Source organism: Solanum pennellii, chromosome 12 (genome assembly GCF_001406875.1).
Source record: "Solanum pennellii chromosome 12, SPENNV200".
NCBI classification, from domain to species: Eukaryota; Viridiplantae; Streptophyta; class Magnoliopsida; order Solanales; family Solanaceae; genus Solanum; species Solanum pennellii.
In genome coordinates this window covers 80,408,787-80,435,436 of record NC_028648.1, presented here as the reverse complement: position 1 = coordinate 80,435,436, position 26,650 = coordinate 80,408,787, and the positions used below count along the sequence as shown (strand labels likewise).

At 29.8% G+C, this 26,650-nt stretch overlaps 3 protein-coding genes across 5 annotated transcripts; all 3 read right to left on the bottom strand.

The window, feature by feature from the left end:
• Positions 1 to 244: 244 nt before the first annotated feature.
• On the bottom strand, positions 245 to 5,454 carry LOC107006677 (serine/threonine-protein kinase STY46-like). Of its 3 annotated transcripts, none has more exons than XM_015205194.2 (15): positions 5,115 to 5,453; positions 4,116 to 4,230; positions 3,774 to 3,865; positions 3,551 to 3,667; positions 3,392 to 3,446; positions 2,881 to 2,991; positions 2,529 to 2,788; positions 2,343 to 2,450; positions 2,164 to 2,237; positions 1,899 to 2,074; positions 1,366 to 1,461; positions 1,150 to 1,230; positions 892 to 945; positions 604 to 738; positions 245 to 522 (listed from the first exon to the last, which is right to left on the bottom strand). In XM_015205194.2, the coding sequence occupies exons 1-15, from the start codon at positions 5,306 to 5,308 to the stop codon at positions 478 to 480; spliced, it is 1,713 nt and encodes a 570-aa protein (XP_015060680.1). In that variant the 5' UTR covers positions 5,309 to 5,453; the 3' UTR covers positions 245 to 477. The 3 variants fall into 3 exon arrangements, 2 of the variants coding, with proteins under 2 accessions (XP_015060680.1, XP_027769547.1); XM_027913746.1 differs by having other exon boundaries at positions 4,116 to 4,222; positions 5,115 to 5,231; XR_003575800.1 differs by lacking the exon at positions 245 to 522 and having other exon boundaries at positions 669 to 738; positions 892 to 977; positions 5,115 to 5,454.
• Positions 5,455 to 7,310: 1,856 nt separating this feature from the next.
• LOC107005851 (tetracycline resistance protein, class E-like) lies at positions 7,311 to 14,746 on the bottom strand. The gene is made up of 14 exons (XM_015204504.2): positions 14,300 to 14,746; positions 12,159 to 12,270; positions 11,359 to 11,471; positions 11,143 to 11,265; positions 10,684 to 10,874; positions 10,413 to 10,488; positions 9,628 to 9,714; positions 9,455 to 9,535; positions 9,036 to 9,068; positions 8,729 to 8,782; positions 8,607 to 8,648; positions 8,152 to 8,230; positions 7,986 to 8,056; positions 7,311 to 7,621 (listed from the first exon to the last, which is right to left on the bottom strand). Exons 1-14 carry the CDS (start codon positions 14,468 to 14,470, stop codon positions 7,532 to 7,534), a joined length of 1,323 nt encoding a protein of 440 aa, XP_015059990.1. The 5' UTR covers positions 14,471 to 14,746; the 3' UTR covers positions 7,311 to 7,531.
• A 3,650-nt stretch (positions 14,747 to 18,396) lies between these two features.
• Positions 18,397 to 19,758, bottom strand: LOC107006638 (uncharacterized protein At1g76070-like). The gene has a single exon (XM_015205154.2). The coding sequence runs from the start codon at positions 19,287 to 19,289 to the stop codon at positions 18,543 to 18,545; it is 747 nt and encodes a 248-aa protein (XP_015060640.1). The 5' UTR covers positions 19,290 to 19,758; the 3' UTR covers positions 18,397 to 18,542.
• Between the last annotated feature and the right edge of the window lie 6,892 nt (positions 19,759 to 26,650).

Genomic DNA, 26,650 nt, shown 5'->3' with positions numbered 1-26,650 from the left:
AAAAAGAAGTAATTTATGAGTTAATAACTATTTTGGAACTTTAGTCATAATCTTATCCTTAATTAAATCCCATATTCTTATAGTTTTATTCTTAAATATACATGTTGATTTTGATCACTTAACTAAATATTTGTTCTTGATTCTAGTTTTCTTCGATGAAAAAAAAATAATTTCTGAATTAATAACTATTAGTCGAGCGATATCAACAAACAGGGTGAGCATAAACTTCTATTAACAGCTAACAAATCTGCAATCCAGACTAAATATTTATACAATATGATTCATGTCAGTTATTACATGTAGATCCCAATGATAAAAACATTAAATCATAATCTAGGAAAAGTTGTAGCTAATCTACTACCACAGATCATAGTTATACAACACTAATAGTTAAAAAAAACGAAAATTACACTGTCAGTATATATAACTTAACTTAAAAAGGTAAAATGCGTATTATGCATTCTGCTTCCTCAATTGTTATCCAAGGCTTCTTCTTTTGCTACTTTTCTCTTCTTCAACCATCTGTGTTTAAGCAGAGTTTTCACAAACACAAAACAAATGCAGAAATCACATTGAATCTAATTCTGCTACCACGACGAGTACCTTTTTGGTCATGTCTTGTAAGATGTCATGTATCTCGGAGAATTCAGGTCTTAAGAGCGGTTCTTGCTGCCAGCATTTCTCGAGCAATTCTACCAACATTGGATTAGTGTTCGCGGGAATTGTTGGCCTTAGACCCTATAGTTTGTATATTAGGAAACTCAACTAATGTAGAGAGCACAAAATCTGTTTTTACTGCTAAGTTTTCTGTGATCGAACCATATATAGTACATGTACGAGTTATCAAGTAGAATTGTTCAAAATTCAAGAGCGCGTAGAGATATGTAATACCTTCTGAACCACAGCCACTGCAGCTTGTAATGGGGTCAAGAACTCGTAAGGAAGCTGATTAACATCGATAAAAACGATTATTGACACTGAAAATTTGTAAAGCCAAGATAATGCTCATGAGGAAACAGAAATGATACAATTACTTGCCTTATAATAAACTTGTCAATATGAAAGTTTTAAGCAAAATGTTAATAAAACACACATGAAGAAGCAGAAAATGATTGAAAATGGATGAATCAACGAACGTAACAGTGTTACCTTTCCTGTTAACAGCTCCCACAGTACAATCCCGAAGCTGAAAACATCAGCTTTTCGATCATAAGGTCTGTGTCCAATAACCTTTGTAATATCAAACAAACGAAATAAGACTCAGGAGGTTGACGTGAAGAACTTGAGACTAATGTTATGTTATGGAAGCACGATAACAGTTATCACGAAGTTAAAGAAAGTAAAGAAGAGGGACGGAGGGTTAACCTCAGGAGCCATCCATCGATATGTTCCTGTTTCTGCTGTCATGACACCAGACTGAACTTGCACACGAGCAACACCAAAGTCAGCAACCTTCACAACCTATAAAGCACAATACATAAGCAGTCTGCATAGATATAAGGATCGATGATCACCAGGAAATCAACTTCATTTCTTACGTGATTTTCATTCATTAAGAGATTAGCAGTCTTTAAGTCTCTATGTATTATATTATTTTGGTGCAGATAGCTCATCCCCTTTGAAACATCAATAGCAACCTTGAGTAACACCGGAAGCCTGAAAAAACCTTTCGTTTTATGCAGAAAATCGTAGAGACTTCCACCGGACATAAATTCTGCATAGAAAGTAACATATGAAGACAAAGCAAACCTCGAAAGACCACGAGTAAGAAGACAACGAGAAACNCACACGAGCAACACCAAAGTCAGCAACCTTCACAACCTATAAAGCACAATACATAAGCAGTCTGTATAGATATAAGGATCGATGATCACCAGGAAATCGACTTCATTTCTTACGTGATTTTCATTCATTAAGAGATTAGCGGTCTTTAAGTCTCTATGGATTATATTATTTTGGTGCAGATAGCTCATCCCCTTTGAAACATCAATAGCAACTTTGAGTAACACCGGAAGCCTGAAAAAACCTTTCGTTTTATGCAGAAAATCGTAGAGACTTCCACCGGACATAAATTCTGCATAGAAAGTAACATTTGAAGACAGATAAGAGAAGTCTATTCCGCTACTGAAAAGTAAAACTCAACTAGTCTTTTCTAGTGATTACCTGTGATTATACATAATCGTGGAGGTTTCGTGCATGCACCAATAAACTGCACAACATTCTTGTGGCGGACTTTCCTGTACGTACCAGAAAGAAGCGATCAGGTAGTGTGCACACACAGATAGAAGTTGATAGTAGTGAAATTGCAGCAACGAAACAGGACATAAAGCTATCATCCGAACCTTAATATATAAATTTCTTGAGCAAAATCTCGTTGCATATCTTCATTTAGGCATTCAGACTTAAGAACCTTAATAGCCACATCCTGATTATGGAATGAACCTTTATACCTGCAAATACGGAAACTCGTTAGGCCATAGTGAGTGACTATATTGTATTCTTGATTCGAAGTTGACATTTTTACTGACAAATCACCAGTTGAGCCAGTTGCGATTTTATATTCATAATTCAGCAGTGCATTGTCGATTTCCCATGCTTCACTCCCGTTGCTAGATGTATCTACATGGTTCGCGATAATGTTGATACCAGCTTGTACAAACTTCATTTTCGGGAACAAAAGGTCTTGATTTAACCCCGTCTGTTTCAGTGTTGCGTTGAGTCTGTCAATTACTTTTACCTCTATATTTGAAATTTCCTTCACCAGGACACTTCTTAGCTGATCAGTTTCCTAAAAATGACAAAAGAGAAAGAATGTCGAGACTTATATGAAGATATATCGAGATGAAGTACCTCAATTTATATGTTCAGCTAATTAAGTACCTCATTTTCCCAACCATCAACCACAAAGACATCCAAGGAGTAACCGTCTTTCGTTGAGAAAGCATGAGCTTCTTGAATGTTCAATCCAATCTCCGAAAGTAAAGAAGTTAACTGAAATAAACGTGCATTCACCTTAATCGATATTTCATGTAAAGAACTTAATAGAAATGTTAGGAGAGGGAAAATGTCTGAACACGACGTCTACATTCAGAACACATTAGTTTGGCAACACGGTGGTATACTACTTACGAAGACACAGAACTACTAATAAAATGCTTGCAAGGAGAACTCGGAAACATGACAAAAAATTGTAATCCTGACAGAAGGATTAGAAGGGGATGTTGTTATGTATTGACAAACTGGAGCTGGTCACTGCACGAAACGTAAAAGCAAATTTTCTTCTTTACTTGAAAATAGTAAAATTCCGGAGAACCAGGATATATAACATCATTCTATGAGAGTACAGAGAGATTCTTGAAAGAGATATAACGTTTACATAGAAAAGGCTTACCCGAAAGAGTAGCTTGGGCTTGTCAACTGTTGAAATCGTTATTTCATACAAAGGCCTGCGAAACACAAGTAAAGAAGATAGAATTGCAAAACGTAGAAGGGATGGAAAACACCTAACACACGACGATGAAAGAAAAGAATAAATCAAGAGAAATGTTACCGAAATGACAGTGAATTTCCATTCACAGCACTATTTCCATCTTGAACATATAATTTATTGGTTCCTAACGCGAGCTCTGTGCTTGGCGACAAACCAAAGGCAGGTGGAGGATGCATGCTGTAAATTTGAAAATAAAAAGTAAAAAAGTTGAAGATGTCATCACTATACTGAACATAGTAAAGAGAGTTCAGATATACTTAAATTTGTATCGTCATGTCTCTACCTGCCGTGGTGATCAATACCTTGTGCACCTCCCCTTCTCGAGAAAGTAGAATGAACTGAATCCCCGGGATTCCCATCAGATATTCGATGAATCTGGATAGCAGAAAATCAAATGAATAAGTTTTTATTCAATTTGCTTCAATCATATATGCTTATCGAAAAATGAAGAACTTAAAAGAAAATCAAGAGAAATTGTAAATGTCACAGTTCAAGTCCATGACACGTATTTGATAATATTCGTTGAAGTGACAGTTTAATCAAATATTACTTCGTTCATGATTGAGGTGACATAATTTGGTCATCATAGAAAGAATGAAGCGCGAAAGTTGGACAACAGTACTACCTGCACTAGGCGGACTTCAACTGCTGGCGCGGGATTCTGGTAGTGTGCCATTTGCAGCAAGTTCTTATGCATAACAACATCTTGTGCTCTCTCAATATTCACATCAACTGCATACCTATATTAGCCATCTTTGAACTTATGATAACTCGGAAAATAGAGTAACGACCCGTTAAACTAGTCACCACAAACAAACTCTTGGCACCGGTAAAATAGACTTATAATTTAGCTCCCATTTTAGCCATACATTTCGAAGTTGAAACATGAAATGTGAAACTTTGAGGGGTTTGGGGAGGGTAAAGTGTACACAGATCTTACCCTTACCTTAGAGGTAGATAGGTTGTTTCTGATAGACCCTCGGCTCAAACACAAACAGTCCCAAAAAATAAAAGAAGCAACGAAAGTACAAGAAACAACAAATAATAACAAAAACAGCAAATAGTAACAGAACAGAAACTACAGCAAAACAATACGAGAATCAAGTTACAAGAAATAACAGATAGTCACAGAAATCAAAGGACAACAAACTACAAGAAAAAGACCCTCGGCTAAAACACAAACAGAACGGAAGTACAAGAAACAATAGATAATAACAAAAACAACAAATAGTAACAGAACAGAAACTACAGCAAAACAATACGAGAATCAAGTTACAAGAAACAACAGATAGTAACAGAAATCAAAGGACAAGAAACTACAAGAAAAAGACCCTCGGCTCAAACACAAACAGAACGGAAGTACAAGAAACAACAGATAATAACAAAAACAACAAATAGTAACAGAACAGAAACTGCAACAAAATAATACGAGAATCAAGTTACAAGAAACAACAGATAGTAACAGAAATCAAAGGACAACAAACTAGAAAAGCAATATTACAACTACTAATATGAACGGACAACAAGACTTAGACATCATACATGGTCCGATCATCTCGTTTGAAGATAAATTTACAAAATCTATAGTCAAACGCTAGCTTAAAACTTGAAAAACAAAGATTACCTTAGAGGAAGCTTAGTGAAATGAGCCCACAACTCATCCGCAAAACCAGGTTGATTCGATTCTTCATCATTCGACTCCCTTAATCTTCGAATCACTTCTTGAAACACTTCAACTTTCTCTCTTCTCTTTCGAGTACGATTCTGAGGCAACTCCAATAATCCTATACTACTACAACTCAATGAATCTTCCATCATCCAAAAAAACAGAATCAGCTTAAGCAAATATTACAAAAAATGAATGTGAATATACTCCTCAAATTCAAATTTTAATTAATTATCACAAGAAAAAAGGAAGGTAACAGAGAAAACTAGTTAAAAATAAAAATAAAAAATAGAGTAGTTGAAGAACTACTACAATGTACATATATTCTTTATATCATATGCTTACATCATGAAACAGAAAAAAATATAAAACAAAACAAACAAAAAAGCATGTAAGAACACAGTTTATTCAGTAATCGCGTAGTTTCTTATTATTCAACGTGTATTACTATCTGTTGTTTCATTTGCTTTGTATCTCGCTACTTTGAAATTTACATTAGGTAACTAACTTTTGTTCGAATGCTATAAATCAAACGGAAAAATAGTTTAAAATGCCTCGAAATTGAACGAAAATGTTTTTCGTTAATTAATATTTTGGTTCAGAAATACCGTTATGTGGATTCAAACAAGGTTTGTAAGCTTTGTTTATATCACCAAATTGTCTTATTTAATTCTTAATTAAACTTTGTTTAAGAATTATATCCATTTCATGCATATTTTATTGAATTATAAAATTGGATTATATAGAGTTTGATAGTTACTCACAACCACAACTTGTTTCTTCTTGTCCAATAAGATTACAAATTTGTCTCATTTTCCACTCAAGAGATTCTATATATGATGACACCATCAAAAACTTTTTTTAAAAAAAAAATTATGTATTTTTTTTCTTCATATTGGATTATAATTAAGAATTTATATGTTGGTGCAATTAGATTCATTTAATAAATAATTGGATTGCTTACCTCATTGCTTGAATCACTTGTATAGTATCTTATTGGTTGGAAAAATACTGATGTTAATGGAAGTTATAAATAGTCAGCAACATTTAAATGAGCTATTTTAAATTGTTAGAACCAATATAGTATATATAAACATATCATTAGTCCATTTTTTAATAAAAGAAAAAAGTTTAAATACGTAATCAAATTTTGAAAAAAGACTCGTTTATGTTATTTGTTAAAAGATTGGTTTATCTTTATGTTATTTTGTTTGAGAAAAGGTCTATCCATTTATATTAAAGAAAATGACATAGATGAGTCAAACTTTTAACGGATTACATAGATGAGCCTTTTCTCAAAGTTCAATAGCATATTTGAACATTTTTCGTTTAAAAAAATGATTTAATCAATGATGTGGCGAAATCGACTACGAATAAAAAATAATTTTGCGAGATCGTAACTTAACCAATAATGACATGGATGAGACTTTTTTTCTCAAACGATAATGACAAAAATGAGCTTAACTTTTAACGGATGGCATAGATATGAACATTTTCTCAAAGTTCGATGACATATTTGAATCGTTTCCTTTTAGTAAAACGGGACTCTAACTTATTTTAACACCCTTTCATGTCTAAGCCCAGACTAGAGCAAGAATCGGGAGTCCAAACGGGGATAAAGTACATTATACAACAGTTAAGTAACTCAAAGGCAGCTCAAGAAGCTCAAGAGAGAAGGATTATCCAAGTAGATATAAACAATCATTAGTCTGTTTCCCGATCAATATGTGAGTCTAACGCACTCCAACATCTAACATGAACCTCTTATGTCTGTGGTTCCACGATCATCCCAACTCAATATTTTCGATCTCGAATATCAACATATCTATCTAAATTATCCAAAATTTAAGCTATGAAGAGTAAAATTTAACGTTTAAATTCTGAATCCGCCTAATCGGGGGTTGGATGTGGGTGGGTAGGGGACCATGTGGATATCCCTCTATCCATCAATCTAGATGGTTGAAAAAAATTATTTTTTTTTTTTTTTCGCTTTCGTCACATTGCTTTTTCTCCAAAGTTAGTGGTACTACACTTTTAATACTTGTTCCCCATTAGCCCTTTTTCCCCTCTTGTTCTTATGTCACAAACAAATATAATATTCCTTTTGTTTCAAAATAAATCTATTTTTAAACCGACAAGTGAGGTTTGCTCCAGTGGTTGATCGAACACATTTATCATCAATCAGTAGATTGACGGTTCAAGTCATGTTAGAATGTAAGTAGAAACAAACACTTCCTAGTACATGTTCATTAGATAGATACATTACAAGCAAATCTAAACAAATTTTCTTTGAGACTGCAGTAATTCGAGTTTTTTCCTGTACAACGCGAGCCAAGCTCAACGAATTGACAACATAAACCTACTCCATGTCGAATTTAAGGCTCTTCGAAATCTGAATTGCTTAGTCTGCAACTGATTAGAGGACAAGCTGAACTTATCATGAAGCTCTCAATGAAGGCTATCATCTGCATAAGCATCAATAACGTGAGGAATGGAGACACTAAATTGAAACGAAAACGTGGGACTTTTACCCACTCTAACACCCACCTTCATGCCCAGACCTGACTGGAGCGTGGACCAGGAATGGACGTGACTCTGATACCATGTAAAAATATGACACATGAGTCTAACTCAACCTCAAAAGCTAGCTCATAAGGGGAGGATCGCCCAAGTCCATATAAAGAGACCACCAGTCCATTCCCCAACCAATGTGGAACTTTTACCCACTCTAACAATACGTGTTTTTCCCGTTCTCTCCAAATACGAAGACTCGAGGAGGGATCAGGAAAGGATATTGAAGATGCAATTTCAGAAGCCAAAAGCACTTACGAAAGCAAAGGCAGCACAGGCTAATCCGAATCCTGGGAAATGGAAAGGTGCATGATCTGACAGAAATAAAGCTGGAAAAAAAATGATAACCTTATTAACAATCAGATTAGATGGAATTGTAAATCGCGAACACGAGGGGAGAAAAACAAAATCACAGTTTAGATACCTGTTAAAGGACTGAAAATTAACGGAGAAACTACACTCGCGAAGGAACATATTCCTGTGATGCATCCTTGAACCTTTCCCTAAAAACAGGAAATGAAACAAATTTTGAGACAACGACAACATATCCATTGTGATTTCACAGGTTGAGTCTAGGTAGGATAGAGTATACAGAGACGTTATTCCTACTTGGGAGGTAGAGATACTGTTTCTGATAGACCCTCCGCTCAAATACAAGCATATCAAAGCAGATCGAAAAAGAAATAACGTGGCAAAATACTATAATCATTTTGATAGTAACTACAATAAAATAAGTGTGATAATCGATGTACAAGAGACACTAGATACTAATAGAAATCGACCGACAAGAAACCACATGAGAAATACATTAGCAAAATCATTTACAAGACAGAACACAACAGGGGAGAAAACAGAGTTTTAACAAATTTTGATAACAACCTGTTCATTTGGACCAACTTGTTTGGATGCAATGCTCTTCAACTGCAATCAGGTACAACATTTAGTGATTTCTAACTGTAAAACTATCGGAAAAAACAAACGATTATATATACGAGACTTACACAAGGCATCACGAAAATAGACATAACGGAGATCAAAGCGCTAGCATAAGGAACCTACATGGTAAAGTAGATAATTAGCCATATCACGAAGAACATGAAAGCTAGTCCCTCCGATAACTTCTCATTTTACCCTTAATGACATGATTTTACAGTTACTTAAGACGTCGTGACATGTTCATTAACTACAAGTTTCAAAAGTCTTTCTTGAGTAGTCTAAAACGTTCATGTAAAATGAAACGGAGGGAGTAATAGATCACAAAAAGGGCTAAAACATATGAAATAAACTAGTAAGGATGGAAGAAATTACCCATGAAGACCAAGCAATGCTATAAAGTAATATCTGCATAATTGAATTTGAGTCAACATTAGTTAAATAAAATCTTTACATGCTTTGAATTGAATCTATTTTAGCTGTCCATCAACTGATTAAACTAAAAATAGTCATCGTGTTATGTATAGTAAGTATATAATCCATGTATAACATGTATATCATCATGTATTATCCTAACTTGCAAAGACTCTTCACTTTCAATGTGGCACCCTTGTCGGAATCTCCCAAAATACATCACTTTTGGAGAATTCGACAGGCACCCATTGATATTTTTGAAGAGTCGGAGCAACTTAGGTATAATCGATGTATGCCAGCTAGCAAAAGTAAACAGTAAATCTGTCTGACTATTTGTGTGAAGATACCGTGAAAATATAGTCAAGGTAGTAATACTATACATGAACACAACTAAATAAGAGTCCAACAGAGAGCAATTTCTCCTCTCCAAGAGCAGAAACTAATATGGGCATTAGAAGAAGCTGCAAAAATATTAAAACATTGAAGATATTATAAGTTCATTGAGAAGCAAAATGAAAAATAATATGAACATACAAAATTAAAAAATAACCACCTGTGATATGGATCCTGCAATACCAGATATTATCAACAAATCAGCAAATTGATTTTTGTTGAAGTGAAACTGAGCCTTCAAGAAATACTGAAAAAATAATGCACTTTCTGATGTATAATATATGTATAATTTATGTATATTATATGTATAACCTATGTATATTATATGTATAATTTATGTATACTGGTTAAGAGAAGTGAGCGAATCCTACCGGCTAGTTGTGTAAAGATCCCAATATTATACTAGACAATTCGTATTTAGACCAGAACTACAAGTTCACGTGAACAAAGTAGCTTTTATTCGGATTTCATTGCATCAAAAATAATCTTTAGCAGCAAATGACAATTAATTAACGACAATAGCTTAATTGCACTAATTATATATTTTTAGTGTCAATTAGCACTCTTCATTAATGTTACTGAAATTCATAGCGGCATTGAATCCAGTGTCAATTAACTAAGCACTCTTTGTTAATAAATATATTTATTGTCACTAAAAGTTGTTTTTGTTATAATGTCTTATCCTACCGGCTAGTTGTGTTGAGATCCCAATATTACACTAGACAACTAGAGGCGTATTTAGACTAGAATCTACAAGTTCACGCGAATCAAATAGCTTTTATCCAGATACATATTAAGAAATCTACTAAATATCTAAAAATATTTAATTGTGAACTCAGTTATTATATATATATTAACTTGAGGTTTCAATAGAAACTCATAAAATTCAAATCTTAAATCCGCCTCAGTAAAATACCGCGCATTAATGGGAAGTAGTGAACTTACAAGAAGAGAAGAATCAAGTCCAACATGTGCAACATGGGCAAAGAAAGAAACAATAGCTGCATGTAATAATGTGGAGCTGCAAATTTTTACAAAAATTATGATTAATAAGAAAGTAAAAATAAATAAATTATGTTGCTTGAACTCTTCAAAAATATCATCATATCTGTGTCAGATCCATCAAAACCAAAAATAGCTCATTTGAACGATCTGACATAGATGCAACAATATTTTTAAAAAATCCGACCAACATCGAGCGAATTTACAATCTTACCTATTCCTTAACAAACATAACACATCATTGAAAGAAGGCAATGTCTTGAATAATTGGACTTTATTCTTTGGAGCTTTTTCCAATAGACAAATTGTTTCAATTCCTTTAGTAGAAATTTGATCTTTTACCAAAGGTTCAGGAAGAAACATTCTTGTGTATACAAGAGCTATTATTGCAACTATTGCAGCAACCTGTTAGTAACAATAGTTTAATTTAGCAAAAAAATTGAAATCGCGAAAGTCGTATACAATAATATTATGAGTTTAACTTCTATATACAGATAGTATATATTTTGTATAAGAGGTTATAACTAACTGACTTTTTGTAACATGTCAAAACTCCAATCGCTTTCATTATAGGGTTAGTGAATATAAGTTAAATCGTAGTATTATCAGTACTAAAATAACGTTAGACGTTTTTAAGATGTATCAGAATAAAACGAGTGTCACGTTCACGTACTTGGAAAGTGGAAGCCACGGAGAGAAAGCGAGTAGAGAGATTTCCACAGACAAAAGCAGAGGAGGCAATGCCTGATAGGACTCCAAAGACAGAGGCTCGACGATTCTCTGGAACAACATCAGCCTGAATTAAGTTATATATATCGTCAATATATATAAAAAAAAAGAAGCTTATTGGATAATATTTATATATATCGTTAGTATAAATAATTTTTACCACGTAGGCAAGAGCAAGGCAATGAACATTTCCTTCACAAACTATAGCAACCAGAGTTTTTAGGACATAGTATGCATAGAAGTAGTATTTTGTCCTGCTGTATGCCAATATCACTGTACACATGACAAAATTAGTCAAGATATGATCAATATGTTGTTACACAATTTGAGATTTCTTTTCGTTTTGAGTTGAAGGCCGATCGAAAACAATCTTTCATTCCATAAAGATAAGGATATTTGGCTTGCGTAAGCCCCACTCCCATTTAATCGCACTGGTGAAACTAAACTGAATATGCATGGTTGTTGTAACAATAAAGTTATAAAATTTATTTTTGGAAAAATGCATAAGTACCCCCAATTTATGTCCGAAATCTCAGATACACACTTATACTATATTAACATCTTATTACCCTGAACTTATTTTATAAATAATTTTCTACCCCTTTTCGGCATACGTGGCACTATCAACCGGATAGTTTGAAAAAATTGTCAACACGTGTTAGGCTCAGAAGATAGTGTCATGTAGGCCGAAAAGGGATAGAAAATTATTTATAAAATAAGTTCAGGAATAATAAAATATTAGTATAGTATAAGTGTGTCTCTGAAATTTCGAGCATAGGTTGAGAGGTACTTATGCATTTTCCCTCTATTTTTTGTATTGGTAAAATCACTATACTAAATTCATAAAGCTAGTTTTTGCAACAGTAAGCTATCATAACTTTGAAAAGTTAAATTTACGTATTTTAATTTCAAAATCTATAGTCAAACGAGAGCGAAGATAGAAGGAATAGTAGTAGGTACCTAGAGGGAAGATAGAAAGGGTCAAAGGGAGCATGAGCATTACTTTTCTTCCACGAGTGTCTGATAGATTCCCCAACAAGGGCATTATAATTAGTGATCCCAAACCTATTATCTGGACCATCATCAAATAAAATTAAAATTTATTAATTCATCAATTTCACTAAAAATATTATATTCATGATATTCGATAAAAAGTCTAAATTGTAACTGATAATGTGAAGATTTTTAGTATTATTTGAATATTATTAAATGGACGATTCATTTATTATGATATCAGAGTCAGTCCTATGATGTTGGGCTCCTAAATAGGTTGTCTACCGCTTCACATGTCCAGTCTTGATCGTGCCTAGGCGTGTCTGGGGGGGGGTGACTTGCATCCCTATACGATTTTGGAATTGAGTTAAAACCAATATCGCTCTATGAAAGATCGAAGTCAAGTAGGTTTTTTCAAACTCACTTTGGTAGAAAATTATATTATTTATTTATAGTGCAAAATACTTTTTTTATGTATGTATAGTAAATATTAAACTTCCTTCTACATTTTTATGTATTTACTTCTTTATATATAAAAACTATTTAGTAAAAATCTTCGCTCAGCTACGTACTCCGTATAATAATCAAAATAAAAACAAAATAAGAGGGGGAAATGGTAGTTAAAGTGGGGTAGGTATATAAGATGAGACATTTGTATTTATTGAAAAATTAACCATCAAAAGTTTGAAGTTAAAAATAGAGAGAAGTTTCTCTTTTTAAAGGGAATTTCATAGGAACTAGGGGAAACTTCCCACTTAAAAACAAGATAACATAGTCTTTTATTTTAATACGATCATTTTGTATTCGATATTTACTGATCTAGCATATCAATTTTAAAAAAAAGTACAAAAAAATAAATTCAATACTATAATTCTCTCACCTTTATTTTCTAAAAAAAAAAAATATTCTCAGAATTTAAATTCAAAATCTGAAAAAGACAATAAAGCGGTTGAGTAATGTCTTATATGCATCATCATACCATAGGAGTGATGATTTTTTTTTTTCTATCTGGCTATCTATTTATAGTGTCCACGTGTTTACATTTATTTATTTTTTGTTTAAATATTCTTCAATTTAGGAACATACGTATAGAAATAAAATTTTTAAATGATTAATGACTAGATAAGGCACATGGGTATTTTTTTAAAATGGTTTATTATAAACACTTCTATAGTTGTAACTTTAAGTATATGTTATTCTATTTTTATTTATTTTTCTTTTCCACCTTTTTTGGATTCCCTTCTAAACAAAGTTCAACAAGTACTCTCCCTTTGAAGTGTATTAAAATTCACAATTAAACCTAATTACAAACCAACTAAACTAAAATAACTTGATGTACGAAAGATATCGACAGATTCAGAATTTAGAATTAGTGATGTAATTGCAACTCATTTATACACATGTTTTCGAGTTCCTTTTGCATATATTTATTAAGATTTGAGCAAAATGTAAGAGGCTAGAGGAAATTAAGTAAGCTAGTGAGTTATTGATGTTAAGTGTATATGGCTCTATTAAGTGGAAAAAGTATTACTTCCTCCGTTTCATAAAGAACGATCTAGTTTGACTTGATACGGAGTTTAAGAAAATAAAGAAGACTTTTGATCATGTGGTCCTAAATTAAAGTTATGTCAAATGTATGAAATTATCCTTTAATTTTGTGGGCTTAAACATGTCACGTGAAAAGTTATTATCAAAAAAAGAAAAAAGTCATTCTTTTTTAAACAAACTAAAAAAAAGGTGGTCATTTTTTTTTAAACGGAGGGAGGAAAAAAAAGGAAAAACATGTCACTTATAACAATAAGGAAATTAAAGTCCCTAACTTTTTTTAAAAAATTAAAATGAAAATGCCACTTTATTGTATGGTGCTAATAAAGAAAAATAATAACAAGTGGCCTTCTATGAAATCTAGCAAAAAATGAAAAAAATAAATAAATTATGACATAAGCAAAATTACAAGTATTAGTGACATTCTAAATTGTTTGTACATGCATACAAAATTCCAATTGAAAAACCTTTTCTTGTTACGATTCATTGAGATTCATAAATAAAAATAATAATAAATTCAGTTGAACTCACAGAACTTATTTATTCAGGAAATGAATAAATACCGTATGTTGAATTCCGGTGAGATATATAGCAATGGAGCATTCATCTTTTCCAGGACAAATGGCTGACATAGTAATATCAGTAATGGATGGAATCACCATGAATATAGAGAAACAATGGAGAAATACTGTCATGAAGAGATGGCTTAGACCATTATTAGACAAATTTTCCATATCTCTAAAATTATTTTATTATTTTGAAATAAAGAACAAAAATAGAGAAAAACCCCTTTGAGTATTAAAAGAAGTTTAAATATATATGTATAAAGAAAATTAGTTTTGTATTTTTTTTTGTGATTACTTTTGGATTATCTTTTTCTTTGTCTTCATGCAAAGTTAGCATGACTATAGGGAGAAGTGTTGTTTGCTGGCTCTAGCTTTATTATATAATAAGGAAATAAGAGGGAGAAGAAAATGAAATATGTGTGATGACAAGAGAGTAAAATGAGGAAAAAAGAAAGAACAATAAGGTATATATTTGCTATATTTGATAATGAGACATGAGGGGGTTGGGGGTTGAGGGTGTTTAGAGGTATTTTTAACATGGTTAGAAGTTATGATGGCAAAAATAAATAGTTTTTGAATGTTTTTATGTAAAGTTTGAGGATAAAGTGAAAATAAAAAGTTATAGAGGTTAGTCAAGGTGAGAGAAAGGAAGGTTCGAGATTTGGATCGAGTGAAGTACATCAGGGACAAAGGTGGTAAAAGTGTTCGTGGTCATGAGATTTAGGACATTTTAAAAGGTATTACGATTTTGAGTATTGTAGATTTATACATGGTAAAGAGGTTAAGGGGAGAGCGATCATATGATATTTCAACGGAATTTGAAAGAGCGCAAATAATAATGGACTAAGTTGTTAATGTGCGGACAGATAAAGGTAGAGCATGATGATCCTTTTGTATAATAAATAAGGGTGACATTCAGAATTGTAAAAATTATAGGGATATTAAACTGCTAAGTCACACTATGAAAGTGTGGGAGAGAGTGGCGGAGCTAATAATTAAGGCCGAGAAGGGACATTTCTAGTTTCAAGAACCAATTCAGATTCATATCGGATCATTCAAGTACTACAAGGCATTTCTTTGTTTAAGAAACTGGTAAAAGAGTATTCAGAAAGAAAAATAGATCATCTTCACATCGTATTCATCAACTTAGGAAAAACTTATAAATAGGTTCCTATGGCATACGCTAGAGCAATTAAGGACAAGTATGATGGAGCTAAGACCTAGTAAGAATTACATTTTTACTAATTTACCCTTTAATTTTTTTTAACACACTATTTGTATATCTTATCCATTAATATCAAAATTAACAATGAAAGGATTTTTTAAAAATCTTGAAATATTTATATTCTCTATATTTATAACAATATGAACAAATAATACGAGACAACGAAAATAGCAAAATAGTCAAAATTGCATAGCTTTGAATTGATGCAATAAGCAATCATTAAATAAATAAAAACTTACGCTTTGAAGCGTACAAGTTTTAACAATTTACAACCCACTCCACACACTTTACTCTCCAACTACTTGGGACCCTCACTTTTCATACTATTAATTAACAAAATAAATTTTATATTTTCACTGTCTCAATTTACGTGGCTTATTTGAAATTTTGAGATTCAAATTTCTATACTTTCATCATGAATTCGGATATGCAATTTAAAATATTTGAAAGACATAAGAAGTTTGCCATGTAATCGTTAAATTAAGTTTTTATTCATGAATTATCAGTGAAGAAATCTTTATTATAGTAAACACTTTACTCTTTCTTTTTACCCATAAAAAAAAATCATCTTCAAAAGGGTTTTATGCTAAAATCTTGATATATTGTTTTTATTCTTATTGATACTTTTTATGTATCGTATTGAAGTCTGATTAATTTGAACTCGTGATGCATAGAGCCCAATTTGAAGGGAAAATATTTCCTATGAAGGATTTTTTTCATATTCAAAGTTTGAACCCCAAAATCTCTAAGTAAAGAAAGAATAATCTCATTCGCTACAGGAATAATTTTGTAGTATCACTACTGAATTTATAATATTTTCCCGTTCTCTTGTTTGATGTGTTTTAGTTTAATTGTGCATGAAATTTAAAAAAATTAAAAAAGACTTCTAAATCTTATAATTTTAAATTAAAGATATATAATCAAAATATTTTATGAATCTCGTCATGTTAAGCATGTCATGTAAGATGCTCGAATTAAAAAATTACTTGTCAATCTTCAGAAAATCTTAATAGTTTAATCGTGTTGGCTACCTGAACTCCTATCTTGTTGGAATGATCTGATTCCTCACATTGTAATCTCCTCCCTCGTTATTTTTAAAAAAATATATTACTCTATTGGTCCATGTAAAACACCCCATGTAAGATATTTGAAAGAAAGAACCATTCACATATTGGCCCATTAGTAAAATTGAATGCCGAAAATCTTTACCCAAATTAGATAATTGATTGAATATATTTGAATTTCCTGTTTACTTTTTTTAATCGATATGCATAACCTTTCATCGTCTATACACACAAATCTCTGTTATTTTTAATTGAAAAATTATTGAAATACACGTCTTATATTTTTCTTATTTTCAATTTCCTCTTCTATTTCTAAAACCCCTTATTTCTTTAATGTATCCGAGCCAAATATTAATGTATCCGAGCCACATATTATGTATCCATTTTATTTTATAATATATTCGAGCTAGTTTTCAATGTATACAAGCTACATATCATGTATCCGAGCTACATGTTACCTATCCTGTTTATGTTATAATGTATCCGAGATACTGTTTAATGTATCCGGTTTGTGTTACTTATTAAGAGATTAGTGTAATTATAAACTAAAGAGGGATCGATTGTAATTTCATATTAAAACTATGTGATTCCTAAAATTTATCCTTTCTAATTTAAACGGTTGAATAAACGGCTATGTTGATTAATTCTTGTCCTTGTTGGGTTGATTTGTTGGTCCAAACTATAAGCAAGCCCAATTGTCATTAACCAGTAACATACATGAGCTAGTGGCCCATAATAAGGGAAAATTGTGAAACAAAATGAAAGTTACATATTTAGCCAATCAAATTTAAATAATTATATTCGCAATTAAATATATAAAAATATATATTATTTTGTAAAAAATGTATATTTCATGTATATCATACATTAACGATTAGTTTTTTGATGAACGTTTATTTATGTTAACTTCTATTTAAAGCATTGTATGCTTCGTTTATTCGTATATTTTACATGCTAATTCTAGTTTCAGTTGCACTTGTAATTTGTAATTGCATATCCTTTTCGATTAATTAAAAAATAATTATATCGATATATCAATAAAATAATATTTTCTTAAAAACACGAAGGGCGAACTCATTTTTTTAATTTTCTAAGAAGAATCCATGACACTACAATTGTACTACTATTCATGTGGTTAAATTCTTGTCTATAAATTACATCGCTTTACTATATTATCGTGATAAATGCATTTTAAATTTTTTTATTACCATAGCATTATATTATAATTGTTGTTCATGGAAAGGACTTTTTGTTTCCAAATGACACCATTTTAAATTCAGCTCAATAATTACGCCGGTGGATTAATTAATTATAAACTGATAAGACAAAAATCATGTATTATGACAATTTATGGATTTTTATGATATACAAATCTTTTTTTAGCATTGAAATTAGTGATATATACACAACTATATGGCTGCTATTAGTTTGTCAACAACTACATGTGTGTAATTAATATGTGAAGCTACCACCAAATAAAATTAAATTTTATTAGGTGAATGTGAACAAGAATCATTTTCGCGTGTCTGATTAATTTATATTTATATTTGTATAATTTTTTAAAAAGTATAATCATATAATACAACTAAAATATTTGTGCTGAAATATAAAATTAAATATCGTGATAGTCGATGACTTGGTTTTTATTCCTTTTTATATCAAGAACTCCCTCGAGATTTAAGAACACTAGAATTATAAGATCATTGAACATATGTAAGCTCGATTGAAGAAAGAGAACAATCCCTCGAAAAATTCCATTTAATTGGAAAGAAAGACGAGTAATAAAAAGCTACGACTGACATGAATAAATTAAATTTCAAAATTTTTCATAACAAATTACACTATTAGTATATGCGATTTAATTTAAATCGTATTAATACATTATTAAGAAGAAATTAAACAAAAACAAGAAACTAAAAGGGAAAAAAAAAAATAAACAATTTGAACTTATCTAATATTGCAATTGAAGAGGCTTAGGTTGGACCATAGTTCTCCTTTTCCATAAATTAATTTCCTTCCTTGGCTCCAAACATATAGTTGTTCTACTTCTACCTAATAATATTGGACCAGAAAAAGGACTAATTTCGTCATCTTCGTCATCATCATCGTCACTGAATTCTCTATCATCGTCTGTATAATACTTACGTTCATCTTGAGGTGTAATTTGTATCGACCTCCAGTCAAAATTGGTCAACGGTTCCCTACCACTAGCGAATCGTTGCATTTGACTCAAACAAGGTGCTCTATCAGGAAGTTTACAAACAATATTTTCTTCTGTAACATCTGATTTTCGCCCTGATATCAATTTTGATTTGCCACCAAACATATTACCAAAATTAGACATCGATTTCCTTGTAATTTTTTTTCGTTGATTTTTACTAGGGCTGATTTTTTCGCTACTTCTCATACGATTCAACGTCTTCTTTTTATTTTGCTTGATTTGCCCCATACATGATATTTTAGGCGAACCGGGCTCGGATTTTCGACCCGAAACTTGATGGGCCGGAATTACTGGTATTATTGGGCCTGTAAATCCTTTATGGTGGTGATTTTTGTGATGATGTTCTAATCTCTTTTCTCTACTTGGACTAAAAGGTGCATGTGCATTTTGTAGTACAAAAGCAGCTGCAGCAGCTGCTTTTGGTAGTAATTTCAAGATTGTAATTTTCTTCTTTGATGACTTGCATGGTTTCTCCATGAGTACTCGTGTCACGATCTTGAATTATTATTCACGAATGAATTTGGGAAAAAATAATAGAAAGATTCGATTCTTACTTTAGATCGAGCTGATGTAGATTCAAATTCTGCTTTTGATGAACGAAAGATTTGATTCGATTCTGACTTCGTAGATCGAGCCGGTGCTGATCCAAATTGGATTTTTAATTCTCTTTTAATTTTGTGAATGAAAGATTTGATCCTGACTTTGTAGATCGAGTCAGTGTAGATCCAAATTCAACTAGTTAATTTTCGTTGATTTTTCTGAACGAACGATTCGATTCTGACTTCCTAGATCGAGTCGGTGCAGATCCAAATCCAGCTAGCTAATTCTCTTAGATTTTCTGAATTGAAGATTCGATTCTGACTTTGTTGAACGAGCTATTCTTTATTTAAATTGATCAGCTAGATAGTTTCTTTTATCTCTAAGTTTGTGTATGTGATACACAAATGACATAACTATATATAGGTGAAGTGGGGTTGGATATAGTTGGCTAGAAAAATAATATTATTTATATTATATTAATAAATTAAGGTTGTTAAAAAGGGTGGGGTTATCATTATTGACCTTGTCATTAAGACTGAGGAAAAGAGTAAGAAGAAGAGGCTATAATGGAAAATAAATTAAAGAAAATAATTGTCATATTTGGTAATGATATGACAAAATTTTAATGATATATATTTTATTATCTTAAATTAAAACTTGAATTTATGATGTTGATATGTATATATATATATATATTTTCAAATCAAATGGTAGAACATGACTTTCATTACTAATTTGTTTATAATTATTTTGACTATTTGCACCATGCATGTCATTTGTTTTTAACTAACATATATAAATATTCTAGTCAATATTGATAGTACCCCTTTTCTAAATTTACCTAACCAATCTTATTTTGATTGGTTAATGGTATTTTTTGTTTCTGCAATAATTGATTAAAAATTGAAACTTTTGGATTTATTTAGCTTATTTAATTTTTTAACTATTTGAAATGTGTATTTTTGAAATATTCATAGTTTTCGAGAATTATTAATCGTTTCATTATTTGATATTCGTAGGTTACGAATGTCCTATCGAAAGCTTTATCGCAAAATTTTAATTTTCCTCTGCCTGAAATAGTCGGACTAGATATCCATGTTTTATATTAAACATATAATACTACTCTATATTTGAGGTGATACACTTCAAAAATATTCTAATTTTGACATATTTTTCAACACAAGTAAAGAGATCAAAATACTCTTTATACTAATTGAAGATTAAATAATTTACGTCACATTATAATTTTGAAAATCTTATTACTTTAGTTGATTGGTTATCTGAATTCCATATTATCGGTAAGAGTTTGATTGCCCATATTATAATCCCTTAACCAACTTACACACACTATAATTATCATCCTATTAAATTGGTGAGAATTCGATTTTTAAAAAAAAAGGCAAATTAGTAGACAAAATATTTACTACATTATTAAAAAAAAAAACATATAATCAAAAGAGTCAAAATATATTTAGAGGACCAAGCAAAATCAATTTGACCAAAGAAATGGGACCTTGGTTATTTAATAATTAATTAATGCACATTTATGTCAAGCTTTAACTAAAAGTCCAAAATTGCATACTTCTCACTACGTAAGATTAGTAGGAATTGACCAACTTTTCCTTTTGAATTTTACTATAGTTATCGATTCGTCTTAATTTATACGAAGATATTTAATCAAAAACAAAGTTTGAATAATATATTAAGAAAAATTTTTAAAATGCATGATTTGAAATAAGTCATGAATTTTTTTTACAAATTATTTTATTAATGGTAAAAGCTAAACTACTATTATTACAAAATACGAAAAAAATATTATTTTTTTAGAAACTCATTAAAAATAAAAAGAGTATTATTAATTAGGATAGAGGGAATAAAACTTTTTTTCTTTCAAGTAATAAGATATTCCTTTAAATAACAGTACTAATTGAGTAATTATTGCTAACTACTCTATTATACACAAGATATAGTCACTCAATATTGTTGACTTTATATTAGAAGTTACTCCTAATAAAGTTTATATTGAAAGAGATTTCAAAATTATTTGAAATTACAAACAAAGTTGAGTAATATTATTAGTGGAAGAAGAAACACAATTAACATATATAATACTAGTAGATATATTTTGTCTAATGATTACAAACCCCTATATTTTACAAGTGGTAATATTTTATTAATTTAATTAAAAAAAAAGTCTTCATCTCTTTTTAATCATTGGACGTTTACAATTTACTAGTCCGACTTATTTAAATTCGCATTATATAGGTAAAATATTTTCTTTTTAGGATAATATTTACTGTCATAAATTTTTTTTAGTCGTAATTGAATTAATTTGTTATATATATACATATTTATTATTGTCGTTAAATATAATAAAATGATAAGTATATTATTATAGCTAAATAATTATCGCGAAATTCTTTATTTGTTACAGTAGCACTGATAGGAATGATAGATGACCTTAAACAACTTATATTGAATCTGAACGAGTCAAAATGATTTGACTTATTGTATGAGCAGATTATTAACACATTAATATTTAAATGAATTTGACAAATTATATTTTTACGAACTAATTTTATTAGATTAATAAATATATTGATATATATATTTTTTAAATATTTCATAATGTAAATAATATAATTAGGATAGGGCTAGAAGCCAAAAGAATTTGGTCACACATTGTGTTTTTGACTTTGTAAGGGATGTGTTCACCAAAGGTCAAAGTTTTTTAAAAAAAATTGTTTTTGAAATTATTGCACCTTTATATTCAATTTTCAAGTAATTAAGATGGCTTTTTTGTAGGACATTTTATTAATTTTTTTTTAAAAAAAAAGTATAGTACAATTAAATATAGAGAAATAATATAAATTTAAAATAATACATACTCTACAATCTATGTCCTAGAAGTAAAGTGTACCTTGAATTAAACTCGAATAAAGTTGTAACATTTTGGGCCTATTTTAAAAAAATATGGGCTTAGTACTTGTCGCACAATATGATCTACCTAATTTGCCAAGGAAGTCCATTAATAATCGAAAAAATTGTATATAATGTCAAACTATTTATTTAAATTAAATGTTATAAATATAGTTTGATTTAATTGTACACCATAACAACTGTAGCTATTTCTCCCATCTCCTATGAATCTCGCACGCCACTCTCATTCTCGTGGCAGTCTGCTTCTCTCACTTTTATACAAACTCAAATGTATAAAATGTGTTTGTGTTGTATAAAATAAGAGAAAATTGTATATATACACATATTTTCGTTCCCCTCTCCCAGATTCCGTTCGACACTCTCACTTTATACAAACACAAGTGTGTACATTGTGTTTGTGTTGTATAAAATGAGAGAAAATTGTATATACAAATACAAATGCATATATTTTCGTCCTATACATTTATGATTATACAAATACGATCTTCCCCTGTTCAATTTTCTTTTGTCTTTCTCTCTTTCTCGCTTTATACAAACACATATTATATAATTGATCTTTTGTATATGTATACAGAAACAGAAACATATTATACACCTATTTCTTTTATACATATATTTATAGTGAAATATACATATTTATATTTATTATGTAGCGCAATTATGCAAACTATAACTATAATATATAAATATAATTTTTATTTATGCTATATGTGAAAGATGCTCATAATAATTTATATTGATGCTTCTTCACGCTTAACGAGATACATAAATCTACACTTGTATATATTTCCTTTATATATATATATATGTGTGTATGTTTCTATCATCTTTCCATGTATATGGTGACACGTTGCATCAACTTTCTTGATTAGGAAAATAACAATACTCAATTTTACTAAAATGATGTTGAATTCCCACTCATTTATCACCAATCATTTTTAATATTGTCCTTTCTTTTTCTACAAAAACAAATAAAAAAACTTTAAAGTCTTGACCCTATGTTTTTTGGAATATAGTTGTGAGTTTGGAATATGTAATTATCCTTCCATACATGCAACATTCAATATATACTAATATTTAGAATATTACACAAATTATGTATAAAATTTATGTTAGATGAGGTAAAAATTCTCTAAACTTTTACCATAAAGACCATTTCGAAATAGAGATAGTATGTAGAAAAAGCTTAATTTTGTATTTCATTTAATCATATACCTAGATTCTTCTAAATTTTGGGCCCATGTTAACAGCCTGGTCTAGTTTTTAAGCCCAAAACCAGCCAAATAAACCAAGTCCACAACTAATGTTGCAATGTCATTTTAGGGCATTATTATTTTATTTCTCGTGTTTAATACTTATATTAAAGTTGGACTAGTTTAAATTCGCGCTAGATAGGGCTTATTCGGATAATGTGGCTCAAATTAAGAATTTTTGTATATCTAAAGCTCGAAATCGACATCTCTAGATAAGAAAGAGCAGCTCCATCTCCCGCACCACATTTTACGGGTATAGGGTTGTGTAATATTTGTGAAATTTCATTACATTTCGAGAACATTCAAATGGATAAATTACAAAAAATAACATTTTTGTGACATACACATGTAAGCCCTTTAGTGGATGGAATTATGGATGCTCTTTATATTAGGTGACTATGATTGGACAATGGTTTTGGCTTTACTTATAACTTTTATTTCATTTAATTCTACGTAGTCAAATCATCTAAAGCCATGAGATTTCATTAAATTTAAAGGCCAAAATGAAATGAACTTTAAATTCATATGATTAATCTTTTAACTTGTTTGAGATTGTGTCGTAGTTCCAACAATATATATCGTTGTTGATATGGCCTTCTATCACAACAAGTAAAAGATATATACAAGTAGTTGTATAGTTTGAATTAGTAATTTGAAAAATAAGACGACTAATAATATATAACAGATAGAGTAGTATATTATTTTTATATATTTGACTAACAGATATAATTATTTCATGAGTGACTTAAGCATACTAGTGGCCTAAGGCAAAAAAATTAAACGGTGCTTTAAATTTGAATTGTTAAATACATTTATATAATTGATTTCTTCTAGTTTTTAATTGATAATATAACCATTCTTATTTCAAGTTATTTTTCACGAGATATAGTACTCCAAATATGTTAAATTTCTTCTAATAATTCCTTCATTTTCGTGAAAAGTTTACTTTTTCTACAAATAGTATTCAATATTTGTTAAAAAAAATAACTTATAACCTATTATTATTAAAAATAATGCCCCTTAAATTTGGGAACCTAAAACACATATTTTTTTTAACACTGTCGAGCCATCTCTAAATTATTTAACCGATCAAACAAAAGGTGGAAAAGATCATATCAACAATGAGAATATGTAATCCAATTCATTTAACTACTGAATTTGATTTTTTTCAATTTTAACTAATCGAACATGAGAATTTTTTTTATACTGATCATACCTTTATTGAGTTGTGTCAAAATAATTATTTGGAGCATTATGAAATGGAAAGAATTACATATAGTTTGGTCAAGCAAATCTCATCAAAAAAATAAGTAATTCCCTTTTCTTAAATGAGCTTCAAAAATCTTAGCTCAACCCTATTAAATTTCGAATTAGGCTAGGTCGATCCAACAGGTCTAACCAATATTAACGACTCTAGATACATCTATTAAGATACTATATTTACAATTGGCTTGATTATTAAACTTATGACATAATTAAAGTAGAATTCATATTTGTTAGATTATCATTAACGAATCTGAAAATATTAACAAAAAAGCAGTAAGTTATTGAAAGTGGATTAGCTCTATTTTAATGTAAAAGCCAAACGTAACGATTTAATTATTCTCCTGATAAAACAAATCAATGTTATTATTATAGTTTTTTTTTTAGTGAAAGTTACATTTCAGCTAATATTAAAGATTATTTCATTTTGAGTACGTTGTCAATTCAAGTTCGGAGTATAGAGAAAATCTTGTTAGAAGTATCGCCATCAAAAGTTAACTGGACTTAGTAATGCGTGATTTGAATTAAATCGAAGTTTTAATATAGACTCAGGATAACTGGTGAGAAATAAAACATAAATTCTTTAATTAATTCACTGCTTAAATATTTTGTTTTAGTTTTTTGAGTGATTTAGGTTTAATTTAATTTGATAGAATTATATTTAGGCACGTTTAATGTTTAAAGCACTCAAAACAAAACAAAAAAAATAATAATTTTGTTTTCCCAAAGTAAAAGTATTTCATTTTTTTTTTCATGGCAACTGGTTTTGCCTTATTTTTATTACAACGTCACGTCCATTTTGAAAAGACAATCGATATACTATCAAAGATATATATTTTAATCAAAGATTTTAAATTTAAATTTAAAAAAATTTAGATTATTAATTTAATTAAAGATTCTGAATTTAAATTTAGAAAATAAAATTTACTTTAGAAAGCGTTTTCTTTTTAAGTGTAATTTTTAATATAAAAATAAATTAATTAAATTTTAAAATGAATATCAAATCGTAGGAAAAAAAAGAGAAGGATAATACACACGTACGTTTAAACGTACACATAAAACTATTATCTGTTATTTTTTTTACTTTATTTGACATAGATAAAATTTAAAAATTTAGAGAATTATTTATATTTTAATATGATTTTTCAGATATTTTAAATTGTTAATAATTGTAAATTATAGTACTATTTACATAATTTTTAAATAATTTATGTCACTTTCCTTGTTTCAATATATGTAATTCAAATAGAATTTTAATAGTCAATATGTTGTTAATTATTGAGATTGACAATATTTTTTACGTAGTTTTCAAATTAAATAATACATGTTACGATTAATTTTATGAATCAATTGAACACTTTTTTGTATGTTTTTGTAAATATATTTTAAGTTGTCAATTATCATGATTTATAATAATTTTTTACACAATTTTCAAATATATATAAAAAAAATAAGACAAACAAATTAAAACTGAAAAAAAAGTAGATAAATATATATATAAGTCTGAAACCAAATAGGTGAAGAAACATGTTGACCGTCACATATCTGATTATCATACTCATTTGAAAAATCACCTGCTCAACTAACACGATCTTATAAGGATAATGCTATACTTTATTTAAAACCACAAATTAAATTTTCACTTTTTATTTCTTAAATAAATTCCGTGAATCAAAAATTATATACTAGTGTAAACCGAAATGACATGTGTACTAAACTCCATTGTAATTCCAATCATGTAACACATATAAATACAACACAATTTAAATTATACACATATAGAAAAAGATTGATTGTGATATATATATATATATATATATATATATATATATATATATATTT